The sequence below is a fragment of the Marmota monax genome, unplaced genomic scaffold (genome assembly GCF_021218885.2).
Source record: "Marmota monax isolate L192 unplaced genomic scaffold, Marmota_monax_Labrador192_F-V1.1 WCK01_AAM20220418_F8-fsc00102, whole genome shotgun sequence".
Lineage (NCBI taxonomy): Eukaryota > Metazoa > Chordata > Mammalia > Rodentia > Sciuridae > Marmota > Marmota monax.
The window spans coordinates 4,901,145-4,927,345 of record NW_026692494.1 but is presented as its reverse complement, the minus strand read 5'-3'; the positions used below and the strand labels follow the sequence as shown (position 1 = coordinate 4,927,345).

Here is a 26,201-nt window from a genome sequence, read left to right as displayed (position 1 = left end):
TCCTGCCCTTCTCCCCCTGCTTGCCCCCAACCCCCCAGGGAGCCTCCTCCAGCCTGGTGGTCAAGTTCGCGGACACCGACAAGGAGAGGACGCTGCGGCGCATGCAGCAGATGGTGGGCCAGCTGGGCATCCTGACGCCGTCCCTCACCCTGCCCTTCAGCCCCTACAGTGCCTACGCCCAGGCTGTGAGTGGCCCCAGCAGATGGGCTGTGTCCCCAGCTCCCAGTGCGGCTCTCCCTTGTGCCCGCCTCTTGGCCTTCCTCCTGTGCCTTGCTCCACCTCTCGGGCTCAGGACCTGTCCTGTGTGGCTGAGCCCCCAACTCCAAGCTGATTCCTTCCAAGCCTAGAAGAGCCCCTACCCATGAACCGAACCCCAAGTCCAGGCTAAAACTCGAATTCTGGGCAGAACACAATGCCAGGCTCACTCACCAAATCTAGACTGAGCCCTGACCCCACCTTGACACCAAACTCAGACTGAGTCCCTAACCCAGGCTGCACCCTGGTCCTGAACTAACCCCTAGGGTGAAGCTTCCGTTTCCAGCTGAACCCTGAGCTGTTCTGAGCCTTGATCCCTGACCGAGCCCTGATTCCAGCCAAGACGCACCCAGCACGACACACCCTTTCTCCCAGTCGCTGGACCAGCCTCCCCTTTGAGCCTTGATCTCAAGGCAGACCGTGCCCACTGACGTCCTCTCTGTCCCCAGCTCATGCAGCAGCAGACGACTGTGCTGTCCACCTCGGGCAGCTACCTGAGCCCCGGTGTGGCCTTCTCACCCTGCCACATCCAGCAGATCGGTGCCGTCAGCCTTAATGGGCTGCCTGCCACACCCATTGCTCCTGCCTCTGGTGAGCATCTGTCAGGGGCCCAGGATGGATGGGCAGGACCCCAAGCCAGCAGCCAAGGCTCCCCTGACCTCTTCCTCTCCACAGGGCTGCACTCACCCCCGTTGCTGGGCACGGCTGCCGTGCCGGGCCTCGTGGCTCCCATCACCAATGGCTTCGCAGGTGTTGTGCCCTTTCCTGGTGGGCACCCTGCCCTGGAGACTGTGTATGCCAATGGCCTTGTGCCCTACCCAGGTAACTCAGAGTGGTCCCCTGAAGCCCAGTGGAACAAGCATGAGTCCACACCCCCTGGAGCCCAGGGAGCAGAAGGGCGGACGAAGGAGTCCCAGCAGAGCAGATAGGAGCTGTGGTCCCAGGAAGGGAGGCCTGGCATGTGGGAACAGAGGAGGTAGCCCGGGTGGTTCTGGGTTCACATTTCAGTTTGGTGGCCCAGGGTTGTGTGAGTCTCAGCTCATCCAGAAAATGGGGACCAGGTGTGGTGGTGCAGGCCCGTGATCCCAGTAGCTCCGGAGGCTGAGGCAGGAGGATTGCAAGTTCAAGGCCAATCTCCGCAACTTAGTGAGACCTTGTCTCAAATATTTAAAAGGGCTGGGGATGTAGCTCAGTGGTAGAGCACCCCTGGATTCAAACCCCAATATTGAAAAAAAAAAACCAGAAAATGAGGCTAATACCATCACCTCACGAGGACAGCACCAAAAGTCATACATGTTAATTGTCCCGATTGGGGAGGACATGGATGCCTTCATCCATTCACTCGCTGAAAAAATACTGACTGGGCACCGATTGGGCAGCAGCTGCCCTTGTGGGTCAGACATGCACTTCTCCCTACCCTGTACCCCTCCCAAAGCCTCCTGCCAATAAGTCTTCTCTACCGTGGAGGAGATTCTGGTTTAAACTCTTTACTTTGTAATAACTGGAGGCTAGGTGCGTGCATAGGTGTGTCCTTCGCCCACCTCATCTGCCTGCTTGCTGGGCACTGGCATCTCACCACCATGGCGGAGGGTCAGGACACTGACCTAGCTATGTACAGTCCACTCCAGACCTTATTTGGATTTCCCTCTTTCACCTTGCCCCTATGTGTGTCTGTGCCATTTTGGTAACATATCTGCATAACCACCACAATCAAGACACAAACGCTTGCCATCCCTTCAGTCCCAGCCACCACCCTGTCCTCTAGCGGCCTCTGCATTGGAGCAGAATTTTCGGCGGTTTTCCCCAGACTCAGCGGTTTGGGTGGTGGGGACAACCTCTCCGGCTCCTCTTCCATGGCAGCCAGAGGTCTCGGCGGGGTGGGATCCGCAGGGCATCTGATGTACCAGCGGTGGGAAGAGGATGGGGCAGAGTGAGGGGAGGGAGGGCTGAGTGGAGAAGCAAGGGAGGAGTGAGGGTCACCCCTGAAAGCCAGGGGGTCAGGACAGGGCCAGCAAGATGAGGGGGTGGTTAAATTCGTTGGAGTCTGAGAAACCCGGGGTCCTGTTGGCTTCTGCGATTGGCTCTCTGAGCGGCTCCGAGCGAGAGGCTTCCCCTCTCAGCCTCGGTGTCCCTACCTGTAAAAACGGGGTCAAACCCACAGCGGGTCAGCACACAAGCGAAGCGGGGGCGCACGTCCCTTTCCCTCCCTCCTGCTCTTAAGGACGGGGGTGGCTGGAGGACTTCTGCCGCCCCCGGCCCACTCTGCCCCTCCATCTGCCCCGCAGCTCAGAGCCCGACGGTGGCCGAAGCGCTCCACCCGGCCTTCTCGGGAGTCCAGCAGTACACAGGTAGGGCGGCAGCCCGGCGCAGCGAGCGGACCCGCCCCTTCTCCACCGGCCACGGCCCATTCTGGCCACACCCCTCCCCCCTCCGGTGCCCAGCCACACCCCCTGCCTCTGGCCCCACCCACTCAGGTCACACCCCTGTCCTGCTTTCATCCTCTGGCAAGGTTCCTGGCCGCACTCCTGCCACCCCCAAAACCGGACCCCCAAAGTGGACCGGTCCCTTAAGGCCCGGGCTTCAACACAGCCCCACCACCTGGGTTTGCGCTGCGGCCTGGGGCTCCCCTTTACCACGCCTCCGGCCCCGCCCCAGCACCTGACCACGCCCCTCTCCTGCTCTGCGGACTGACCACGCCTCTGCCAAAGCCCCGGCCCCGCCTCTGGCTCCGCTTCCTAAGGCCTCACGGTGGCCTCGCCTTCTGCTCTGGCCCTGCCCCCTCCAATGTGGCCTCGGTCCTTCCTTCCTCTGGGGCCCACCCCGGTAGCCACTCTCCCTTGTGGCCGTGGCCCTGCCCCTTGCTGTACCCCACCCTGTGTCCCTCAAGTTGTGTTCCCGCACACCTTCCGCCCCGCCCCTCGCCCCGCCCCTCGCGGATGCCCCCGGCCCCGCCCCCCAGCGCAGCTCCACCCCGCTCCTGTTGGGCCGCCGGCGCCCCGCTCCCGCCCCACCCCTCGAGTCAGGGCCCCGCCCCTCATCCCTGTGTCCGGCCCCGCCCCCTGACCACGGCTCCGTCCGGGTCCTGTTGGGCCGCCGGTGCCCGCTCCCGCCCCACCCCTCGAGTCATGGCCCCGCCCCTCATCCATGGCCCGGCCCCGCCCCTGAGCCCTGGCACCGCCCCGAGGCCTTGGCCCCGCCCCGCCCGCGCCGCCCGGCTCCGCCTCACGCCCGCTCGCCGGGTGTCTCGCTCCGGTCTCCGCAGCCATGTACCCCACCGCGGCCATCACGCCCATCGCGCACAGCGTGCCCCAGCCGCCGCCCCTCCTGCAGCAGCAGCAGCGAGAAGGTGAGGCGGCCGCGACCTCCCCGGGCGCCAGCCCCGCCCTCTGACCTCCGGGCCTCGGGGACCTGCGGGGAGCGCGCGGTCCGAGCCGGTTCCCGGCCTGGCGCAGCTGCACGCCGCCTGGGCCTTCTCTGGCTGGCCACGGAATCTCCCTCTCTCATCCTCAGTTTGCTCCCCTGGACAGTGGGAGCCGTGCTGGCCCCCACCAGCCTCTCCAGAGGCCAGGAATTTGGGAGAGAAACCCTTGAGGTTGGGGCCTGGCACGCTCGAGGAGCGGCTGGGTAAACCGAGGCCTCTCCAGGAAAGCCAGGGCTGTCCAGGGAGGGAGGACATAGATTCAGGAGTCTGACAGCTGAAGTTCAAGTCCGTGCATTTCTGATTCGAGGAGGCCCCTGTGCCTCAGTTTCTTCCTATGCAACACCTGTGTCCATCTGGGCCCCGGGGGTGACCGGGAGTGAGGGCGTCTTCAGGACAGGCGACCAGCCAGAGAAGCTCCAGGCCATCCCATGACAAGGGCGCCTGACTCCACGGCTTGGCCCAGTTTCTCCCTTGACATTGGCCCGTGGGTGGGAGCCTACTTTGGGGTGAGCGCTGGGCTGAGGGGGCCCCCTGGCTGTGCCAATCAGCTGCTTCCCGTGGTGGGTCAGATAGCATGTCCTCTGGAGGCTGTGTGACAAGCCACTACCCCAGACCATGTGTTTGTCAAGAGTCGCGGCCAGCACCTCCACATGTCAGGCATTCCCAGGACCTCGCAGCACCCCCATTTCTTACCACAGGATGGCACCAGCAGGGACTCTGTAGCATCACTGTGTCCTTTTTTTGAGGGGGGATGACTCTGGCCTGGGTGTCCCCTCCAAGCCCCTCTCCACCTCCGCCCTCAGCCTGAGTGGACTGGGTGAAAGTTGTCTGAAACCCTCCGCCTTCCGCATCTGCAGGTTTGGAATCAAGGATTCAACCAAGGTCAGGTGGAAATATGCAGACAAGTGTCATTTTGTCAGCACTGAACACATAAGGACCGTTCCCTGTCCTTATCCCCAGTACAGTGTAGCCACTGTCTGCACAGCGTTGGCATTGTATTAGGTGCTAGTCACCCGTGATGACGTCAGTCTGCGGGAGGACCCTGCACCATGTTGTGGACATGAGCGCTGTGGGATCGGTGTCTGTGGGGACCTGGGATCCACTTCCTGAGGGCACTGGGGGCTGACCTGCAGGCAGGCTGCGGTGGCACTGCGTCCCAAAACCCAAAGAGAGTCCGGAATCAGTGGTCCAAGCCCACCAGCAGCGTGCTCAGGGAAAAGTGGTCGTAGAAAGAAAGGTCGTGGCTTTACACCTGTTCAGTGGCCAAGGAGCACCTGGGAAGGTGGGAAAGACCTGAGGTCTGCACGTGGACGTGGCGGCCAAGGGGTTGCCACGCGTCACTGTGGAATGGCGGACAGAGGGTGGGTGCCCGGAGTCAGGCGCAGGGTCGGGGTGCCTCGGTCAGGGGTAGCAGCTGGCCGTGTGCGGTGTGTGCATGCAGCGGGTCTCCTTACGAGCTCAGTTCGGCGGGGTACGCTTTTCTGCGACCACCCAGTATTTGGGGGGGAATAAAATAGGGGATAAACAAGTGCAGAATTCAAGTTATGCTCAGAATCAACGTGTCACCTGCCAGCTGTGTTGGTGCAAACCTGAGCTCTAGAAAGAGCAGAGCCCTGGTCCTTGTGCGGAAGGAAAGGGGTATCCCCGCAGTCCCGGCCGTGTGTCCTGCAGGGGGACGGAGCCATAGAGCACAGTGCCGCTTCATTTATGATTTCATCTTAGCCGTGCGGTGGGGATTATTTGGGCTGGGGCTTGTCTTGGAGGACTAATCGTGACTATTTTTAACAGCGACTCTGGTTGGTATGGTATGTCCTTGCTCAGTTACCTACGGTTTCTGTACGTCTGGGGTTCAGGACTCAAGAGATCATGTTTACTGCATCTGAGTTTCTTTTCAAACCATCTGAATTTTGAAAATCACCAAGGCCTGGGGGTCATCCCTGTCTGGGGCTTGGAACTCTGGGAATGTTTTGTTCTGTTCTGTGACCACTGGGCTTTCTGGAAACTTAATTTTTTATTTTAAGGGGGTGCTGGAGAGGGGACCCGAGGCCTTGCCCGTGCTAAGCATGTGCTGTTCCTCGGAGCCGCCCCGGCTTGCTGGCCACAGCGGTCTGTCTTAAACTGCTGAAGGACTTAAGGCGGATCTGTGCAATTGCCAAGACTCCTGGTCGCGGGCCAGGCTGACTGGCTGTCATGATGGCCTGGAGCCGAGTGTAGGGTGGGTTTTCTGGAGGGCCGGGGTCTCCGGGAGCTCTGGACTGGCCAGGGTGTGGGCCACAAGGCCTGGCTGGCTGCCTGACCCTGGCCTGAGGCTTTTCCTGCTTGGGCATATCTGAGGGGGGGATCGTGGCCTGCCCCTCGCCCCCGACTCCAGGCTGCGAGGAGCCAGCCCCCTCCCCACAGCTGACTCCAGGGTGTGGGCTCCGGGCTCCGCCTCCTCTCCTTGGGGGCTTTATGTCTTTCTCTCCCCCACCTGCAGGTCCCGAAGGCTGTAACCTGTTTATCTACCACCTCCCCCAGGAGTTTGGAGACACGGAGCTGACCCAGATGTTCCTGCCCTTCGGCAATATCATCTCCTCCAAGGTGTTTATGGATCGGGCCACCAACCAGAGCAAGTGTTTCGGTAAGTAGCTGCCCTGGAGCAGGGCAGGCCTGGGCCAAAGGAAGCACATTCACAATCAGAGGGTGCACTCATTAGGCACCACCGTGTGCCAGGCAGTTTCCTTATATCCTTTCAAAGGCCCACTCAGTCAACGCAGACCTATTGTGTGCATGTATTATGTGCACCTACTGTGTGCCAGGACTGTGCTGGGCACTGACATGCAGCACCAGGAGGTCAGCAGAAGTCCCTCCCCAAGGGGTCTCCCAGCTCCTAGGTTCTACCCACCTGTGGCACAAGCATCCCAGGGGACGTGGCAGGAGCTGCCCTAGAAGGAGGCATCCTCTCAGTTTATGGAGGGAGGAAAGAGAACCTCAGAATGGGCCAGGAACAGGACTGAGGTCACACAGGAAGGAAGAGACCCACCAGTGCCCGAACCCGTCCCCACTCCAACCTCCAGGGAGAGATGCTGGAGGCATGCGCACGTTGGCTGGCTCGCATCTCCTCAGGGTCACTGTCCCGCTGAGCCTCGGTCTCCCCAACTAGACAGCGGGTGGGCAGGCGTGGCCAGAGCAGGGGGACCTCAGACCTGCCCCGGCTCCAGAGCCACTCCTAGCTCTTCCCGGGCCCTGGCAGGCGGGCAGGACCCACACAATCTGGGACACAGCCCGCCCCCGGAAATGTCCTGGGCACAGAGGTCTCACAGGAGCAGGGTGGCTTCCAGGGCTGAGAGGGAGGCAGATGCTCCAGGGAGAAGGAAGAACGTGGCCCTTGGGACCCCCTGTCTCCCTTGCCAGATGGGAAGTTCCAGCAGATTGGACCCCAGGTCAGGAGTGAGCTCCCCGTCCACAGAGGACCGCGAGTCCAGAGACTTCAGCACGAAGCCGGGGTGGCCGCCGTGTGTCCTCTGGCAGGCCTGCCTGCCCGTGCGAGCACAGGCCGCGCCCCAGGACTCCTCGAGGGCAGAGGCCGTGGTGCCCACGTCACAGCCCGCCCCGTCTCCACAGGCTTCGTGAGCTTTGACAACCCAGCCAGCGCGCAGACCGCCATCCAGGCCATGAACGGCTTCCAGATCGGCACGAAGAGGCTCAAGGTGCAGCTGAAGCGGCCCAAAGACCCCGGACACCCCTACTGACCCTGCCCTGGCCGCCCCAGGCTGTGGGCCTGGCCCAGGTGAGCCGCCAGGCGGCCCCACGCCCCGCCCTGTCTTGTCCACACCCTCCTCCCCTCGCTTATTCTCCAAACCCTCCCCCTGGGGATGCTGCAGGAGGCTACGGGAAGCCCCCAGGGTGGGTTGGCAGGGACAGAGCTGGACGAAGATGCCCCCCGTGACCCTGTGGTCAGGGTGGATCAGAGGGGGGGCGGGGTGGGGAGGTGGGGAGAAAGCAGGGCCCCAGGCCGGCTGGGAAGGCTTCCCGGAGGAGGCCTTGAAGGATGAGTACAAGGTCACAGGAAGCAGGTTTGGTCCGTGGCAGGGGTGGGGGAGGGGCTTTGTCCTGTCCTGTGCGTCCCTTCTCCCTGCTGGAGAGCTCTGAACCCCAGGAAAAAGTGTCAAGTGCGCACCCCAGACCCTGGTCCCTGAGGTGGGGGCTTCACGATATCCAGCTCCGCTGGGAACCAGGGCTGGAGCGCAGGAGGTGGGGACAGTGCCTGGAGGCCCCTGTCCCCTCCCCACCAGCCCCGACCGGGCCCAGCTCCTCTAGTATCACATGCACCCAGTAGAGAAGGCGGATGGGGTATACCGCCCACCATCGTGCAGGAAACCCCAACAAAACCCCCAAAGCTTGTTTTGCGTAGAACAGACAAACTCATCCTCTCGGGGATGGAACAGTCAGCCCAGGGTCAGCACAGTGGGCTCCCAGGACAGGACCCAGCCAGGGGCCTGCTGGGTCTTTCTGAAGCCAAGCCCAGAACCCGCCACCTAAAAAGCTCTGGATAGTTTGTTTTGACTCTTCTTCTTTTTGATCACCCTCGCCGTCATCGTGAAGAACCTCACTGGGTCTGGTACAAAGTAGGAGCTCAGCTAGAGCCTGTCAGTGTGTTTTAGAATCTGGGGCGCAGCACAGAGTGGGGGGACCCTACCTGCACAGTCACGCCCTGCGGGAAAGTGCCTTTGGGGACCGCCAACCGGAGGCCACAACAAAGGCCACACTGCCGTCCACTCACTTTCCGCTCTCAGCTGGCAACCCTCACTGAGCACCTACTATGTGCTAGGCACTGTCACCAGCGTCTGGGGACTCAGCCACCAATGAACGAGAACCTGGGGGGCAGAGACGGGAAGAAGCTGGCTTCTGGACTGTAAATGGCTTGGAGTGGGGAAGGGGTCAGAAAAGGAACGCCCTTGTCCCATTTGTCCCCAGAACCAGGGGCTGTGCTCTCTGGACAATATGGGCCTCGGGTTCCCGGCCCCTTCCTGGTGGGGACGAACGGGGGTGGCGTCCTCTGCTGTGCCCCAGGACTGCTCCTGGATGCCCTCCCCCCAGCTGAGGGGCCTCCCTCCCCACAAGGCTCCCCTCCCAGCCGACCCAGGCCTTCCCGTAAATTGCGCCTGTGTTGGGTCACCAGCCCTCCCTCCCCTCTGCCCTTACCCTGTCCCCAAAATGTGAAACCCTTCTGAAGGCCACAGTGAGGGGCCTTCTGCTCTGTCCTGGGTGGGGGTCTCCTGGGCTGGGAGCCAAGGGCTCACCTGCTGCCCCCGACTTCAGGACCTTCCCCGCCCACGGGACCCCCTTGGTGGCTTCCCAGAAGGAAGTCACCGCTTTCCCTATATATATATATATATATGCGTATATATAGAGAGCTCTAGACAGTATTTATATATATTTTTGAGTATAGATCATGGGGCCAAACTTTTCGACTTCCTTCCATCCAAGAGGGTGACCCTGAGCCGGTCACTCCACAGGGACGGAGGAGGGGCCGAGGCTGGCTGGGCGGCCAGGTGCCCGTCCACCCACAGCTGGAACACCAGGCCAGGAATGCGCCAACAGAAATACCTCCGGGACTGTGGGCCCCCACCACCCCGACCCCCGCAGGCCTCCGGGCCCCGCCAGCTGGAGCCTCCTGCCCGGGCTGCTGCTCTCCAGAGCCCCACCCTGTCCCCCTCCCAGGGGCCTGCCTTCCTGTGGCACAAAGAGACCCTCTGGCCTCCCTGCGCCCACCCCTCAGTCATAGCCTTACTGTGTGACCAATAGCCCTTAGCTTTGCGCCGGGGCAGCCAGGGCTGGGGGAGGCCCTGTCCCTCACTGCCCCCCCAAGGGCAGGCCGCCATCGTCTCTGCCTGTGAATCACCAGCCTCGAATTTAAGGTCTTGTAACCAAGATCGCCAAGCGTGTTGGACAAGCCCAACCTGGACTGCCCAAGCACCCCTTTATCAGAGACCGTGACCTTGATAGTGACCTTCATACCTCGACAGATTTTTTTTCTTTTTTTTTTCCTTTTTCTTTTTTTTTTTCTGTCTTTTTGAGCAGGTACAAAGAAGAGAAAAAAATGGGGGGAAATCCAATGATAACAGATGTTTGTTTCTAGCGGGGGTCGGGGGTCTGGGGACGCTCCTGTACAGCCTCCGGCCGCCACGCCCCGTCCAAGCACAGAGGCGAGTCCGTAAGGACGTCCAGCCGGGCCTCTTGCCACATGAGGCTCCGGATGACTTAAGCTCAAAAACAAAAAGAATTTTTAAAAAGAAAAGAGACACAGCATTCCCTTCTGTTTCTACCAAAATGTGTGACTGACCTCGGGGGGTGGGGACCACAGCAAAAAGAAAAAGAAAAAAAAAAAAAAAACTCCTGCAAACTCGTCCGGTTTCCAGAGTTTGGTGATGTTGCGAGCCACTCCTGTGCGTGCCTGTGTCCTGTCCCCCACGTGTGCAGTGGGTGCCATGCAGCCTCGCGGGGCCCGGCACCCGCCCCGCGGGCCTGCCTGGGAGTGTGTGCGGTGCCCTGTGCTGTCCTCTAGTCCATGTTTACTGGCTGTAAATACCATTTTTATACTCCACGTCGAGACCTGCGTGATTTGTACGATGTACTTTATTTCTGCTACAAGTAATTTCATGAAGTTTCAACCTGCAGACTGACTTACACACACACACACACACACACACACACTCACACACACGCGAGAGCAAAGGAGAGGGCTCGGAGGGAATTTGGGTTGACTTGGTTTGGATTTTGTGTCAAAGCCGATTTCCCGTGCCTGGAGAGGGTCCTTGTCACTGTTGAGGTGTTCAGGTGACAAGCGTCTTCATGTCCAAACGCCTCTCTTTGGTCTGAGAAAAACTAAAAATTTATTTAATAAAAGTTTTACTTGCTAAAGATCCGCCTCTCGCCTTACTCTCCCTCCTGTGGGTGAAGAATTGTGGGGGAACTTTCTGGCTCCGCAGGACGGGTCCAGACCGGGAAGGGCTTCGTGTTAACCGGGTTCAGGTGGTGGGAACACCAGGGACAGTGACTGTGGAGGGGAGGGTCAGCGGACCAAGATGGCCCTGTCATCAATAAACACCTACTGTGTGCCATATCCTGACCCTGCCCCCTGAGGCCAAAGTCCAGGAGGAAGGTGGACAGAGACCAGAAACCAGCCACCCAAATTCAAAAGGCCATTCCAGATCCTGCTGAGGGTCGGAATCTAAGTGTCGTGGGCGAGCCTGGGCCTTGTCCTGGGGGCGAGGGGCCATGGAAGGCCTTGGGGGGCATGCTGAGAGTCTGGCATAGCCAGGATGCCGGGGAGCCGCTGGTGGGGCGTCAGCTGGCCGCTGGAAAAGGTTTGGAGGACACTATCCTCCCAAGCACCAATTATGCACCTACTGTTTGCCAGGCATCGTTTCTGGCCTGCATCGTCCAACAGCAGCCACTGGCCAGTGTGGATATTTAAATGCAGATGGCAGCAGACCTTCTCTTCCTTATTACCCGGAGCCCCCTTTCAGGGGCTCAGTCACCCCGTGTCCTCATTGCAGAGAGCACAACCGGCAACCCTGGTCCGAGGTGTAGGGGATTAACTCATTTAACCTGCCACGACCCCTGGAGGAATGTCCTGCTAATAATATTAGTACACAGGGGTCCAGAGAGGGCGTGTAAATCCCCATCTTCCATGTTGAGGACGTGCACCCTTGTTATGGTGGGAAGCTGGTGTCCCCCAGAGGCTCGTGGGTGAGACAATGAAGAGGTTTTGAGGAGAAATGATTGGGCCGCAGCCTTCACCTGATCAGTGAATTGATCCCTGATGGATCAACTGGGCGGTGGCTGGGGGCGGTGGCTGGGGGCGGCTGGGGTGCGGCTGTGGGGGTGGGTTTTGTATCTGGACGGACAGTGGAGTGTCTCCCTCTGCTCCCTGATCACGTGTGAGCTGCCTCCCTCGCCACCCTCTCCCGCCATGATGCGCTGCCTCACCTCGAGCCCCCGGGAATGAGCCGGCCTTCCATGGACTGAGACCTCTGAAACCGTGAGCCTCAAGTAAACCTTCCCTCCTCGAATATTGTTCTTGTGGGTCCTTTGGGTCACAGGCAGGGGAAAAGCCAATTAGAACAACCCTCCCAACACAGCCTCTGAGTGGGTTCACAACGTGAGCAAGGCTGCCCTGTCCCCACAGGATGCGGGGGAAGACCCCACCAGGCCCAGGTTCAGGAACCCCAGGGGACATGGGAACCGTCTGGCGACTTGGGAATCAACTAGTCAGCAGTGAAGAGCCCGCTTCACCCCAAAGGAGCCAAGACCTCACCCGAGAAAGCAGCCCCAACCAGCCACCGCAGGCTGGTGACATCTTTCCTGGCTAAAGGCAGAGCTAATTCAAAGGGGAAATTTTCACGTGTCCTTCTGGGGGACAGGCTACATGGCACAACACAGGCCAGCTAGCTGTCACTGTGTCACAGGTCACCCCTGCAAATCTAACAGCTTAAAACAGCACACATTCATTGTCTGACCCGCACACTTTTGTGGGTCAGGAGTCCCAGGAGGGCTCAGCCAAGTGACTTGGGGCCTCTCAGGTCACCCAAGACCTCCTCACCTGCAGGTGCCTGGGACTGGGACAGCTGCTGCCCAGCTGCCTCCCGCATACGGCTGTGGGCAGAGGGCAGGCGCCTCATCACAGGAGGCTCCATGGTGCTGCTTGGGCTTCCCCACCACATGGCAGCCTTCTCCCCCCACAGTGGGGGGTTCGAGGAGAGAGGATGCCCGCCACGGAAACTGAGGTGGGCAGGGTGTTTCGCCTGGAGGGGGTCAGAGGCCACCGGAGCCACACACCAGGGAGACCTCACCTGGGACAGGAATCTCTGTGTACCCTCGGCTTCTGGGACAGAGGCACAGGTGGCGGTCACCTGGGTCACCTGGGGCAGCTGGGGACTTTAACCCTTGGTGTGTCCAGATTCCCTGTTTGCACTGAAGGTCTGTGGAGCAGGGAATGTGAGGGAGGCGGGCAGCAGGTAAGGGCTGGTTCCACCCAGACCCAAGAGCCTCGGGGTGTCCTCGCAATGGCTGTGGCAACTTGGGACCTAGATCACAGGTGGGGGCGACAGAGAATGGAGGGCTCAGGCTGCAGAGCTGGCCCGCTGGTCCTCAGGCAGGCCAGAGCGGCGCTGGAGGGCCGCGGCACTGACCTCCACCCCGGAGCCCAGCTGCCCCAGCCCGCCACATGCACCAAAGGCACAGCGCTCACGTCCAGACCAGGCAGTTCCGGGTTCGAGTCCGATTTGACGCTTGGCAGCAGCTTGGACAAGCAGCGAAGTCGTCTGAGCTGTTTCCCTCTGGAAACGAGGCGAACCGGTTAACATGAAGCCCTCCCCGGTATGGACCCGTCCTGGGGAGCCGGGAAGTTCCTTCAAAATTCACTCTCCCGAGGCTTCGCTTGGACCACCAGCAGGGGGCAGCAGAGACCTACGCGGCGTCCAGAGAGGCATCTGTGCGGAGGGCCAGCGCCGCGGGTGACTCTGCCTGGCTTCTGTCCTGGGTGGCAAAAGCTACCTCGTCCAAACTTTTTTGCGCATCCCCTGAAGCCTACAGCGTGGGCGCCGCGTCCCCACCCGTTGCGCCCGTCCTCTCCCTCCCGCGGCCAGGAGCCCTTCGCTTCCCCCCTGCGGCTCCTAGATGGTGGACCATAACAGACGGAGTGGCCTTCCAGGCACAGGGACGACCTCGGCCAACAGGTAGGCATTTCCTAGGCCCTGGTTCGCCTTTGGGCTGCACAGAGCCTGGAAGCCGGGCACGCGGGGGCCGGAGTAAGAAACAGCACCGGAGGCCCGGCCTCCAGATCTGCTGAGCGACCTGGTCTTTGTGCCCTTGGACCTTCCTGCCTGGTTCCCGTCTGTAGAACGGGGCTCGTGACAGTGCACGTCCAGAATTAGGGCAGATCACAAGGAACGCCGCGAATAACAGCCTTAAATATTATAGGGTAAAAATAGGGCCTCCTCGCGTCAGAAGTGAATTCTGGGACATTACTCCTGCTGAACTCAAGTGTCAGTACGCATTCATTAACCACCGACCGTGCGCTAGGGCTCTTGTAGGTCCTGCAGGGAACAAAATGTACAAAACCCCCTGACCACGCCCCTGACCACGCCCCCAGCGCCAGGCCTGCGCGCCCCGCCTCCAGCCCCCTCCCTGCCCCACCCCGTGTGATCTACATATTCATGAGCCGTCAGCCAATCCACAGCCTGAACCCTTCAGAGCCCCGGTGACGGTGATGCCAGGAGTGACGCCTAAAGCGATTCTTAAAGGCGCAGTAACTTCTCAAACAGGAGGCTGGACAGGAGTCTCCGGATTCTCGGTGGCCTCAGCTTGCACAGCTCCAAGAGGCGGGTTGGGGTACAGGCACGGAAACCAGCGCAGAGCAATGACGCTTGAACAGTTTTGCCATCCTGGGTGCGATCCAGGGATGCGAGTCGAGCCGCGCTGCCCCGGCAGGCACTTTGCCCCAGCCTGGACTTCAGCACCGGGGGTCCCGGACAGCTCCGAGCCCTGGACAGAGGGACCCGTGCCGTGCGGGCGGGTGGGTGGGAGTGGAGGGAGCTTTCCAGTCTTGCTTCCCTTAGAAGCCAGTCCACGGGGGTGCAGGCCTGGTCTTTCTAGGTCCGATGTTCCCCCTTCATCACCGTATCACAGGAGTTCAGTCGCCAATCCATGAACCCACCCGACTTCTCGGAGTAGGCGCTTCTCAGGACATCAGTGCTAGGCCGACCCCTGGACCCTCCTCCTCCTCGGTCAGCTCCAGCTGAGCTCTTCACCCTCATTACGCCCGGTCCTGCCCAGCTCACCTGGACAGCCGGCTCCACTGTCCTGCTCTCCACCCGTAGCGGAACCTATCACAGGCCTCAGGTAAGCATGACTGCGTGTCCATCCCCCAACGACCTAAGTTCCCCAAGGGCAGGAGGGGGGTCTGTTTTGGGTCCTGTTATGTCCCTAGTGCTCAGTGCACAGACTGGCATACAGTAGGTGCCCAGTAAAAGTCTGACAAACGAATAAATGAGGGGGTGAATGAAGGTCACCGCGCACAGCATTGGCTGCTGATAACGCCAAGGTCGCGGGTTCGTTCCCCGTACAGGCCACCAAATGCCGCAGTCTGGCTGGGCACAATCAGGAGCCACTTGTCAAAAGAAACTAACTTTATTTTTAGAACCACACACGCCAAACAAAACAGCCTCTCAGGAAAAACCCTCAGAGCCTCAACTGCCACCACCGGCTTTCCACAAGCCTCTCTCTCCCCCTGATATGTCCTATAAAGAATGGATCTTTTCTGTCCCAGATTAGACTTTGTATAGTGGAAAGCAAAGAGAAAACAGTAGAAGAAGGGGAAATCCTACCAGCATCTTCAAGTGATACTATAGCATTAACTACATACTGACTATCAGAAAATAAATTAAATACAGAATCTTTAAACATCACAAAAGCTTGTAAAACTGCATTAAGCTCTACCTTTTGAGCTGATTGTTTGGGTACTAAAAATGTAAAAGTTTGATCAGGGGTAACTACTGCTGCTGTACCATTATTTGACCCATCAGTGAATATATTTGGAGCATTCATGATAGGTGTTTTTCTTGTCATTTTTGGAAAAATTGGGGGACGTCTGATGACCCACTGGCTCTCACAACAAAATCTGCAAAGGGCACATCATGGAGTCCCCTGTGCAGATGGGGAGACAAGACCCAAACATGGGAGCAACTTGCCCCGCTGGACAGACCCAGCAGCCGTCACAGAGCTGAGTCCCTACCAGAGGAGTCCCCAGGGGGAGGAGGCTCCTGCGCAGGGCTGTAGAGGGTGGGGGTGGGGGTCAAGGGTCAGAGGAGGCCTTAAACGCAGCAGGCAGGGCCGGAGCCGGGGTGAGGCCTGTGGCCAAGCCCTTGCCCAGGACGGTACCATGCTGCGACGTGGAAGGGTCCCAACAGCTCGACGCCCTCACCAGCGCTCGGCATTGCCGGGTCTTAAGTTTTACTTTAGCCATTCAGATACACGCGTGTGATGTCGCGCTGTGGATCCTCCTCCCTGCTGGGGACACACTGCCCCTCTCCTGGGAGTTCCGTCTGCTCCCTTGGCTCACCTGGTCACCTTACCTGGCTCGCTCCTCCCTCGTGAGTCTCGAGTTAGCTGTGGTCTCACTCTGTCGACGGCCTCTTTCACAGGGCGGAATTCCTGATCTTGACAGAGCCTGGTCCATCACGTTCTTCTTTCACGGGCTGAGACTTTTCCCCTGTAACGTTCCGTGGTTTGTCTGTCTTTAGGTCTGCGATCCATTTCCAGGTGGCCGTCGGTGTGAGGCGAGGCTGTGCGTGGCTGGCCAGGCCTGCGAGTTGAAGCCCTCCGCCCTCCTTGATTCACTGGCCACTGCAGGGGCATATGCTGGCCGTGCCTGTTCCCGACTCGGTTCTGTCCATCCTTTGGTCCCTGCCACGTTGTCTAGATTAAGAGCTGACGGAAGGCAGACAGGAAGCCTCCTGGGCAGGCCACAGCCGCTGGGCCGCTCTCCCACTGGGCCCTGAAAGCTGCCGGCTGTGGAGGGCAAGTGCGCGGCCACACTGCGTCCCAGTGACACTGTGCTCACAGAGACAGGCAGGGGCCACGTTTGCAGGCCCCCGCTGACCCTGCCCCGGCATGCACAGGGGCCAGGCTCTTGGTCTGCGTTACTGGGGGTCAGTATGGAATAAGGGAGGGTGACTCTTCCCATTTTGTTCTTTTTTCTGGTTCTGGGGTGGAACCCAAGCCCAACACGTGCTGAGCGAGCGCTCTCCGCGGAGCTGAGCCTTTAATCAGAGTTGCATTGAATTCATGGGTCAGTTTGGGGAGAAGTTGACAGCTCAGCATGTTGATTCCCTCAACCTTGAACCCTGCATCAGTCAGCTTTCTGTTACTGTAACAAGTACCTGAAAAAAAGCAGCTCATAAAGAGAAAAGGTTTATTTTCACTGTGGTCTTGGATATTTCCATCCCGTGGTCAGCCGGCCTGTGGCTTTGGCCTGTGGTGAGGCAGCCCATCCTGGAGGAGCACGCGGGGAGCACTCTGGAGAGCAGACCAGGACACAAAAGAGAGAGGAAGAGACAGGGTCCACGATCCCCTTAAGGGCCTTGCCTCCTGAAGGCTCCATCCCTCCCAAAACCGCCACCTGGGGCCCAGGCCTCCAGTACACGGGCCTTTGGGGACGCTCAAGATCCAAACCATGGAGCTTGCTGGTCACGAACTCCCTCAATTCCCTTTCCTCAGCCGTTTCCGCCGCCTCCCAGGTGTGGGCTTCGGTGGAGCCGCCCGCTCAGCACAGGACCCTCTCCATCGCCTGCTGTCCACACGGCTGCTCCCTCTGTCCCCGCACCCCCTGCTTGTTTTTGGTTTTTTAACCCCTCTTCTGCCTTCAAGAACGTCCATCGGGCTGCGCGTGCAGCTGGGTGCTAGAGCCCTGCCCGTTCCCCGGCTCCCCAACAATCATAACAAGTTTCTGCTTTGTGGCCCGGCCCTCCCAGCTCCCGGCGCAGGTCCGCCCGGGCTCTGGGGCTCCTCGCTCAACACCCCTCTGATGCCACTGTCCCTCCACAGAGAAAGAGGCAGCGGCCGGCTCTGCAGCTCTGCGCAGTGGGGGCTGAGCAGGCTCCCGCACCTTGCTCTCGGCGGCCGGTTAGACCTTCTCCTGAAGCCCATTTGAGTCCTTTTAACAAATGGCTGGGCTGGAAGGAAAGCGTCCATGACCCGTGGACGCAGATGAACGAGGTGGCGCGGTGTGGGCAGGAGAGCCCAGAGAGGTTGCGGGGAAACGGAGGCACGCAGCGGGCAGAGGCCTGAGGACCTGGCCCCTCTGCTCTGGGTATTGGGGGACAGGAAGTGGGGTGGGGTGGGAGCCCCCACAAGCGCCCTGGCCCCGCTGTGGGCAGGTTCAGTCACTGGGCGAGGCCTCGTGGGCCCCTTCCCTGGCGTGGACAAGTGGCCGAGCAGTGACGGCGCTCTGCTCCCCTCTCTCCAGCGTCTCTCCTCCGTCCTGCGGCCTCCCGCCCGCCCTGCTCCAAGGCCACCTCCACCTCTGCTCCCCCCAAGGCCCGGCTCTGACCCGCGCCGGCTGAAGGCCTCCCGCCAACCGCACATCTGTGGGTAATTGCCTCCTGCGACCACAAGGTACCGAGGCAAATTATAGCTACGGGCAGGGCCTCCACGTGGGCGAGCGGAGGCCGCCGGCGGGGCGTGGCCAGCCGAGGCCCCGCCCCCCGCCCCACCGCTGACCGGACCCGGTCTTGGTGGGGATCAGCGGGAACCGCCCGGTTTGCAAAACCTCGGAGGCGGCTGCTTCCCTCCTCCTCGCCCCCTCAGAGGGTCGCCCCAGGCCCCGGGGGCAGCAGCGACGGACAGAAACCCCCTGCCCGCAGCCCGTCCACCAGGGGAAACCCAGGGGCCTGCTGAGGAGGTGGACACCAGCTCCCCTAGAGCCCTGTGCAGCTCTGGGCGGGTCACCTCCCCTCTCTGAGCCTCAGTTCCCTTCTCTGAAATGGGGACAAGGACAGCCCTGACCTCCTGGATCAATGGCCGACGTCATGAGGCTAACTCCCAGCCCCGAGCAAAGCTCAGAGGGAGGACCCCAGCCGCACCGGGGGCCGCGCCTGGCCCTGGGCTGCTCTTCCTGTCCGTGCGGGGGACAGTGGCAGTGCTGGCTCCGGTGGCTCTCGTCAGGGCTGGCTGCTCCCTCCCGCCCTTCCTCAATGGCCGCTGTGTCCACTGGTGCACCGCACAGCCCTGGGCGTGGCCCTCGCAGTCCCTGACGCTGGGGGAGGACCCTGAGCCCCCAGGGCCCAGGCTGGGGCAGGGGCTCTGCAGGCCGTCCAGTGGGGCTCAGGGAGAGATCCGGCGGCGGGCAGTGCGCTGAGGGCCTCTCCTCCTGTCTCTGGGCTTTCCCACCATCTGTCCCTCTGTCCCTCCGTCTCTGTCCCTCGTCCCTGTCTCTCCGACTGCATCTGTTTCCCCCGGTTCTGTCCACCTCTCTTGGGGAGCATGAGGACTGGGTTTTGAAGGGTGCGTAGGAGCTGACACCAGGACCACGGTGTCCAGGGCAGAGGGCGGGCTTCCGCCAAGGCCTCGAGTCCCAGGGTGCCCTCTGCCACCAGGAAGCCAGGAGCTGGGAGCCAGCCGCGGGGAGTGGGGGACCATGAGGGGTGCAGGGAGGAGGGCAGGGACAGCGCTGCAGCCTAGGAGGCCTCCTGAAGGGCCCAGGGCTGAGCAGAGGGACGAGGCCAGAGTCCCCTGTCCCCAGTGTGCCACCCGCTTTGCCTGCAAATCCCTGGGATGCACCTCGGTCCCCAGTGGTGCCCTGTACCTGCCACCGAACACATCTGGTTCCCTCCGTCCACCCCTCAGAGGCCCCAGCACCATATGGAAAGGCAGAGACCAAGGAGGTCCAGCCTGATGCCTTCCCAGCCGCTTCCCAGCCAAGGGGCACTTCCTCCCCAGGGAAGTCCTGCCTGCTGTCTCCCTTTAGTCCTGCCTGCTGTCAGTGTAGGGCCAGGTCATCCAGCCAATGCAGATCAGTGACGGGCCCCTTGTCCAGTTTGGACACAGGCTCGGTGTCCACAAATGCACCACGATGACTAAATAATGAAATCAAAGGCCCCTGCTGGTCTCAGAAGTCGGGAGAAGAAAAACAGATGAGGGGGGCTCCTTCGTGGGGTCTGCGTCTCTGCCCACCCTTCCCGGGGCTGCTCCTGTGGGGAGGCAGGAGCCCCAAGGAGCCCGGGCCACTGACCCAGCTGGGTCCCTGGTAGGGCTCTGCCCCCGAAACAGGGCTCCCCCCGTCCTCCTGCGGGGCAGCGCCTGGGGTGCCCTCTCCAGACTCCCCGCGGTCCCTCATGAACCTGGGGTCCTGCCCTGGCCCAGGAGGCCGTGGGGTGGCAGCGCCCCGGCCGCCTGCCCGCTCCCTCCGCCCACCCGCCCTGTGGTCCTTGGCGGCAGCCGGCCGCGGGCGGGAGCGCTGGCTGCTTCCGGGGGTGGGGGGTCTCCAATCAGAGCCGAGCCTCGTCCACAAGCCCACACTGGGGCCGCCGTGCCAGCTGCGCCCGGGCACGCGCGCCCGCCCTGCACTGGGCTCCTGGGGCTGTGGGTGGCCACTTGGTGAGACGGGCCTGGGGCCAGCGCCCGCCCTGCCGCTGCCCTCCTGGCCCGGGCACCTCCTCCAGCCTCCTGAGGGGCACATGGAGGCCGGGTGCCCGCCCCTGGGTGCCCGGCGGCCCGCGCAGCCTGCAGCTCTGTCTGAATAAGGCGACAGGGGCCCCCCGCCGCCCGCCCAGGATGGAGGTGCCGGGGCCCCCGGGGTCCAGCCGGCCGGGGGACAGCGCGGTCAAGTGGCAGCTGTGCTACGACATGACGGCCAAGATGTGGTGGATGGTGAGTGGCGGCGGCTCGGACCCCCGGGTCTCCTGCCCGGGCTGGGGCTCTGCGGGGTGGCGGGGCAGGGCAGAGTGGCCAGGAGGGGACACAGGCAGAGGGAGGTGGTTTTGGCCCCTCACCCCTGGAAGTGTGTCCCAGCTGCCCTGGCACCTGGGGCCCACACCCGCCCGCTGGTGTCACCAAGGGCGCCCGGGCAGCCTCCTGCCGACCTGGCCACCTGCAGGGACTTGGGGGAGACCCCCGCTGTCCTGGGGCCTGAGCCAGGGAGTCCTGTGGCAGCGAGGCCCAGGGAGCCCGGCAGCACCCAGGCTCGGGGAGGGAGCCGCGGGCCAGGGTGCTGTGTGACCCTGGCCAAGACGCGCCCATCTCTGTGTCCCGTGTCCCGAGAGCCGGTGGGGGGACGCCTCTCAGTCTGGCCTGGAGGGTGGGCAAGGTCCAGGGAAAGGCGGCGCTCAGCGGGCACCTGGGTCACTCAGGGAGGGGCCAGGCACACCCCACACTTGGCTCCTTCTGGAAGCTTCCGGGGGTAAGGCCACATGCTCTGAGCGGGCACCCAGCCGGATGGAGCAGAAGCCATTCCGGGGCGACCCCAGAAGAGAGATGGGACCGGGCCTGGCTGGACGTCCTGCGTCTGGGGCTCTGGAAGCCCCATGCCCTCCCCTGTCCCTCTGTCCATCACTTCTTCCAGCCTCGGGGAGCGGCGGCCATCTGCAGTGCTCTCACGCGGGGCTGGACCCGGCACCCCAGGGCCGCCAGGCTTGCTGTGTGCCCTGGGGGCAGCGCCCACCCTCTCTGGCCTGCAGGTCCCTCTCCGGGAGGTGCCGTGGGGCCTGGACAGCTGCGGCCTCCTGGCCCGGGCGCTGGGGGTTCTGGGGGAGTCGGGCTCAGAGGGACATGGGGCTCCTCCTGACCTCAGGGACCCCTGGCAGCCGCCGTCTCTCCGAGTGTGACCGGGCCTGTGCCCACGTGTCCGGGGTCAGGCGCGCCACGCCCCGGTTTTGTTTCCTGCTCCTCGTGGGTCAACACGTGCTGAGTACCGTGTCCCGGGTCCCACTGTCACGAGGCCCCGAGCACTGTGCTCTGGGAGACGGGAAGAGGACCCAGACGGGGAGGAAGGGCTGGGGTTCTGGGTGACGTGGGATGGCTTCCCTGAGGAGGGGACACCTGCGCTGAGACCTGAGGTGACAGGAACACACTCCAGGCAGAGGGCACACTGTGCAAAGGCCCTGGGGCAGCGTGCGCCTGGCCTGTTGGGGGCACAGCGAGGAGGAGCCTGGGCTGGGATGGGGGGGCAGGGCAGGTCGTGCGGGGCCCTGAGGCTGCAGGGAGGACTTGGCACTGACCCCGAGGGCGCAGGAGCCACCGGCTGTGTCCAGGAGGGACCTGCCCCACCTTGCTCCTTCTGCAGGCCCTTGGGCTCCTGGGGAGAAGGGGTGGGGGACTGACGTGGCAGCGGAGCCCGGGCACCATGGGGACCTGGAGGAAGCCGGCGGTTCCACATGAAGAAGGGCAGGAGATGGAACCGCTCCAGGTCACACCGCTAGTAAAGGGCGCGTTGGCAGTGGGAGAGAGGACCCGGCCGGCCGAGGAGAGCCGCCTCCCCATTCAACTCCAAGGTTGTATCAATTGAGGTGGAAGCCCCAGTACAGGGGAGGTTACGGACGCACTGGTCAGCCAATGGCAATGTGTCCAGACAGGAAAGGGGTGGGAGGGGCTCCGCGGCCTGCGAGGAGGAAGGGGAGCCGGGGGAGGGGCCGGCTGGGCCCCCAGGCTCAGCCGCGAGCTCCTGCCCCCCAGGAGCCCTGCCCCAGGAGCCCCAGAGACAGGGCTGGGGCGGCCAGGCGGCTGGTCTCAACCCCCATCCCCTGGCGGGCTGCCCTGGGGCCAAGGAGGCCGAGGGCAGAGCCAGCCCGGGGGCCGCACCTCGGGTGGCCTCTAGGTGGAGGTGGCCGATCCCCTCCCCTGGTGGAGTGGACCAGGTGACCCCAGGCTCCTGGGAGGCAGGACACCGCGGTCTGCAGGAGCAGGGTCCGGCAGTGCTGGTCTGGGGTCTGGGTGGCAGGAGGCCGGGAGGCTGCGTGGCCTAAAGAACCTTCTCTTTATTTTCGGTTAAAACCAGGAAAAAAAGGCAGATAGTGATGAGCGCCTGTCGGGGAAGCCGCCGGCTCCGCCCACCTGGGCACCTCGCGCCCCCAGGACCCTCCTGCAGGCCCCTGTACCAGGAAGGGCCGCAAGGGCAGGGGCGCCCTGCCCGGAGGACCCTCAGCGGCCTCCCTCACGTGTTAAGGAGCGGTGCCCGGGCCCTCACGTCTGTCTCCTTATCTGTAGCACATGGGAGGCGTGGGCGGGCTCCGAGCACCAGTGGCCACAGAGGTGTCCACAGAGTCGGCCCCTGCCCAGGTCAGGAGCTGTGTAAAGCTGGAAAGATTGTGGTTAGATTCCAGCAGGACTTCCGTGGTTGCTCCATCAATCCACTGAGTGCCTATTACGTGTCCGCGGTGAACCAAGGAGACCCAGCCCTGCCCTTCTTGGGCTCGCGGCCCAGCAGGGGAACAGTCAGTAGCAATGAACCCGGGGATGAGGAAATCGCACAAGGGACCCAGGGACGAGGGCGTGAGGAAATCGCACAAGGGACCCAGGGACGAGGGCATGAGGAAGTCAGGAGAGGATGGTGGGTGGGATGCGGGGCGCAGGGACCGGCCCTCTGAAGAGGAGGCGTTGCAGAGGGTCAGAGGCCTGCAGCAGAGAGCGGCCGTGCAAAGGCCCTGGGGCGGAGAGCCTGGCCTTCTGGAGGCTCGGCCAGGCGCAGGCGTGGCTGGGGCAGAGGAGCCGTGGACAGGGGCAGGCCGAGGGGCAGGCAGGTCGGCGGGGGCCACGGGAGCCTGGGCTTCCAGACTGCAGCCCTGGGGGACCATGGGGGGCTCGAGGCAGGAGGCCCCACTGCGGTCCCCAGGCCTGACTGCGAGTTCCACCCCCTGCCTCCCACCCTGCAGGGCGCTGGGCGGGCGGGGGTCCTGGCCTGTCTCCCCAGCCCCCGCCTGCGCCCGCCAGCCGCCGCCCACTCTGCCCACATCTGAGGCCGAGGAGCCAGGCAGTCTGCTGTGACCACGGAATGCTTCCCCAGCGCCGGGAATGTCGCCGCGGGCAGGGAGGGCGGGGCCGCAAGGCGGGGGGCAGCCGGCTGCACCCAGGACAGAGTCCCTCACCCTCGACCCCAGACCAGCAGGGAGGCAAGGGCTGGAGCCGGCCCCGGAGCTGGGAGCCCTCTGGATTCCAACCCAGAGCATCCGCCCAGAACCTGGGGGCTGACGGCCACCTGGTGAGGGGTCCCCGGGCCCACGTGGTGGGCAGCGACCACCCACCGCAGCTGAGACCAGCCTCACCCACAAGCCGTCACCTGCTCGAGGCTCCCGACACTCCTCCTGACCTCTGGAAGTCCCTTCTTGTGTCCCGCCTAGGGGTTGCCTCTCCTCTCTCAGATAAATGACAAGGTCTTCCCGCCCTCCTCCGGGAGCTTCTGAGGCTGGCCCCGCAGAAGGACAAAGGCCGGCGGTGCCAGTTCTAGAAGCACCCAGGCCTGGGAGCCGAGGCTCAGACAGATGTCGTCTTCCCAAGGTTGGGGACACGAGCCTCAGGGACCTCGAGGGAGCAGCCCCCTGGTCACCGTGGACTGCGGCTCCCCAGCAGCCTGCGGGGCAGAAGCAGCACCCCCATCTCCAGCTGGGGACCCTGAGGCCTGCAAGGGGCAGCCTCTCAGGAGGTGGCCAGGCTAACGCCAGCGTCGCCCTCGTCCTTGAGTCAGACTGACACAGGGCAGAGGCCCAGAGGGTGAGGACAGGCCCTGATGGCCGGGGCTGCCCACAGGCAGCAGCTCAGGGGGGTGGCCGAGACCACAGCCCTCCCCAGTCCTGCGTGCACAGGAGGCCAGCCCAGGCAGCTCCGAGGAGCAGTGGGGGGCACTCCCAGGCGTGGCCCAGGCGTGGCCCAGGTGTGGTCCAGTGTGGCCCAGGTGGCCCAGTGTGGCCCAGGAGTGGCTCAGTTGTGACCCAGGAGTGACCCAGGTGTGGCCCAGGTATGGCCCAGGCGTGACTCAGGTGTGGTCTAGGTGTGGCTCAGGCATGACCCAGGTATGGCCCAGGAGTGGCCCAGGTGGCCCAGGGTGGCCCAGGTGGCCCAGTGTGGCCCAGGAGTGGCTCAGGTATGGCCCAGGAGCGGCTCAGGCGTGACCCAGGCGTGACCCAGGAGTGGCTCAGGCGTGGCCCAGGAGTGGCTCAGGCGTGGCCCAGGCGTGGCCCAGGCGTGACTCAGGTGTGGCCCAGGTGTGGCCCAGGAGTGGTCTAGGTGTGGCTCAGGCATGACCCAGGTGTGACCCAGGAGCGGCTCAGGCGTGGCCCAGGAGTGGCTCAGGCGTGGCCCAGATGTGGCCCAGGTGTGGCCCAGGCGTGACTCAGGTATGGCCCAGGCATGGCCCAGGAGTGGTCTAGGTGTGGCTCAGGCATGACCCAGGTGTGGCCCAGGAATGGCCCAGGTGGCCCAGGTGTGGCCCAGGCGTGACTCAGGTGTGGCTCAGGCATGACCCAGGTGTGGCCCAGGAATGGCCCAGGTGGCCCAGGGTGGCCCAGGTGGCCCAGGGTGGCCCAGGTGTGGCAGAGGTGATGGAGGTGGCCTCCCTCAGGGCAGCAGGGAGCGGTGGGAGCGGGCAGGACGGCGGGGACGGGGGAGGGAGGACCTAGGGAGCAGGTCGTGCGGAGCCAGGAGATGGAGTGAGGCCGTTGCCTGGGCCCTGAACTCGGGGACAGGGAGGCAGTGGGACCGGACCCGAGATGGGGACAGGGCGGAGGAGCAGGTGTGAGAGGAGGACTGAGGCCCATGACTGGAGGGTGTCCAGGGGCTGTGAGTGGGCAGAGAGGCCCTGCACCCTAAGGTGGTGCCTGTGGTCTTGTGAGCAGCATCCAGGGTCAGGGGAATGCAGGCAGGAGGTGGGTGGACGGTGGACGGACGGATGGGTGGACGGTGGACGGACAGATGGGTGGACGGGTGGGTGGACAGGTGGATGGGTGTGGGTGGGTAGGTGGTGGCTCACACAGTGGCATCCTCCCAAGTCCTTCAAGGCAAGGGGCCCAGCTCAGCCCTGGGGAGGCCCACTTCAGGACCAGGCAGAGGACATTTGAGGAGTTGACCCCTTCCTGCGTCTCCCGCCCAGTCCTGTCCCCTGCCCGCCCGCCTGGCACCCGGCCTTGGGACCTGACACCCGCCCCCTCCGCCCCATGCAGGCTGAGCTCCGGGGACCCACCGCAGACAAATCAGTGGAAAATTACAGCGGAGCCTGTGCTCTGTGGCCGCCGCTGGCTTAATGGCCCCTCTACGGATTGTTCCCAGCTGGAGGCCGCTGGGGGCGGGTCGCGCTGAGCCACCCACTCTGGGTGGCCGGTCTCGGGGACAGGGGCTCCGTGGGTGGAGCAAGGTGGTGGGATTGGGCCAGGAGAACAGTGACCGCAGGCTCTCAGGAGGGACACTGGGCCCTTGGCCCCAGTGGCTGCTGCCCAGGCCCTGGCCCATGCTAGTCCCCCTTCCTGGGCAGCTGTTTCTCCTCAGGGCGCCCGTGGCTCCCGCTAGGTCTCGGTCCTAAGGACGCCACCTCCACGAAGCCCTGCCCAGACGAGGCCACCCTCCAGCCGCTCAGCGGCGCCCCGGCTCCCTGCCCGGTCCACTCACCTGTGGGGGGACAGTGACCCTGCCCCGGGGCCTGCGGCCTGCGGGTGGCTGGTGGTCACCGTGCTCGCCGCCGGGACTAGTGCCCCCAGGAAGCCAATAACGCTGGCCAGGCGTCCACCCCCTTAAGGGGCAGGGTCGCTGAGGCCCCAGGAGGGAGAGGAGCCGGTCTGACGGAGTCACGGCCACCTGGATGGTAGGCGCCCGCTGCCCTGGTGCCGCCGTCTGATCCCTGACCCCGCGGCCCCAGGTCCCGCCCTCCCCCAGCCCACGGACCCGAGTGCCCTGCCGCGTCCCCTGCCTGCTCTCCCTCTCTCCCCCTCGCTCGCCTACTTCAGCCACCCGGGTCCCTTGCTATGTCCCCACAGGCCAGGCCCAGTCCTGCCCCAGGGCCTTT

The 26,201-nt window shown here is 63.2% G+C and overlaps 2 protein-coding genes and 1 long non-coding RNA gene across 7 annotated transcripts in view; 2 read left to right on the top strand and 1 right to left on the bottom strand.

Annotated features, from left to right (window-relative positions):
- Window positions 1-10,579, top strand: part of Celf5 (CUGBP Elav-like family member 5) — a 35,940-nt gene extending 25,361 nt beyond the window's left edge. Inside the window, exons 6-13 of one of the 5 annotated variants that reach the window (XM_046444167.2) lie at window positions 39-185; window positions 705-846; window positions 931-1,077; window positions 2,541-2,603; window positions 3,518-3,601; window positions 6,153-6,296; window positions 7,280-7,445; window positions 9,175-10,579. In XM_046444167.2, the coding sequence (XP_046300123.1) occupies window positions 39-185; window positions 705-846; window positions 931-1,077; window positions 2,541-2,603; window positions 3,518-3,601; window positions 6,153-6,296; window positions 7,280-7,407 (855 nt within the window). In that variant the 3' untranslated portion in view covers window positions 7,408-7,445; window positions 9,175-10,579. Of the gene's footprint in view, window positions 1-38; window positions 186-704; window positions 847-930; window positions 1,078-2,540; window positions 2,604-3,517; window positions 3,602-6,152; window positions 6,297-7,279; window positions 7,638-9,174 lie in introns of those variants that run through there. The other 4 variants (XM_058579226.1, XM_058579227.1, XM_058579224.1 and 1 more) reach the window with 4 other exon arrangements.
- Window positions 1-26,201, bottom strand: part of Smim44 (small integral membrane protein 44) — a 213,710-nt gene that overhangs the window by 103,725 nt on the left and 83,784 nt on the right. The window lies entirely within an intron of this gene.
- LOC124092503 (uncharacterized) lies at window positions 13,140-16,643 on the top strand. The gene is made up of 3 exons (XR_006851628.1): window positions 13,140-13,398; window positions 14,351-14,563; window positions 15,964-16,643. It is a non-coding gene; the product is annotated as an uncharacterized LOC124092503 (long non-coding RNA).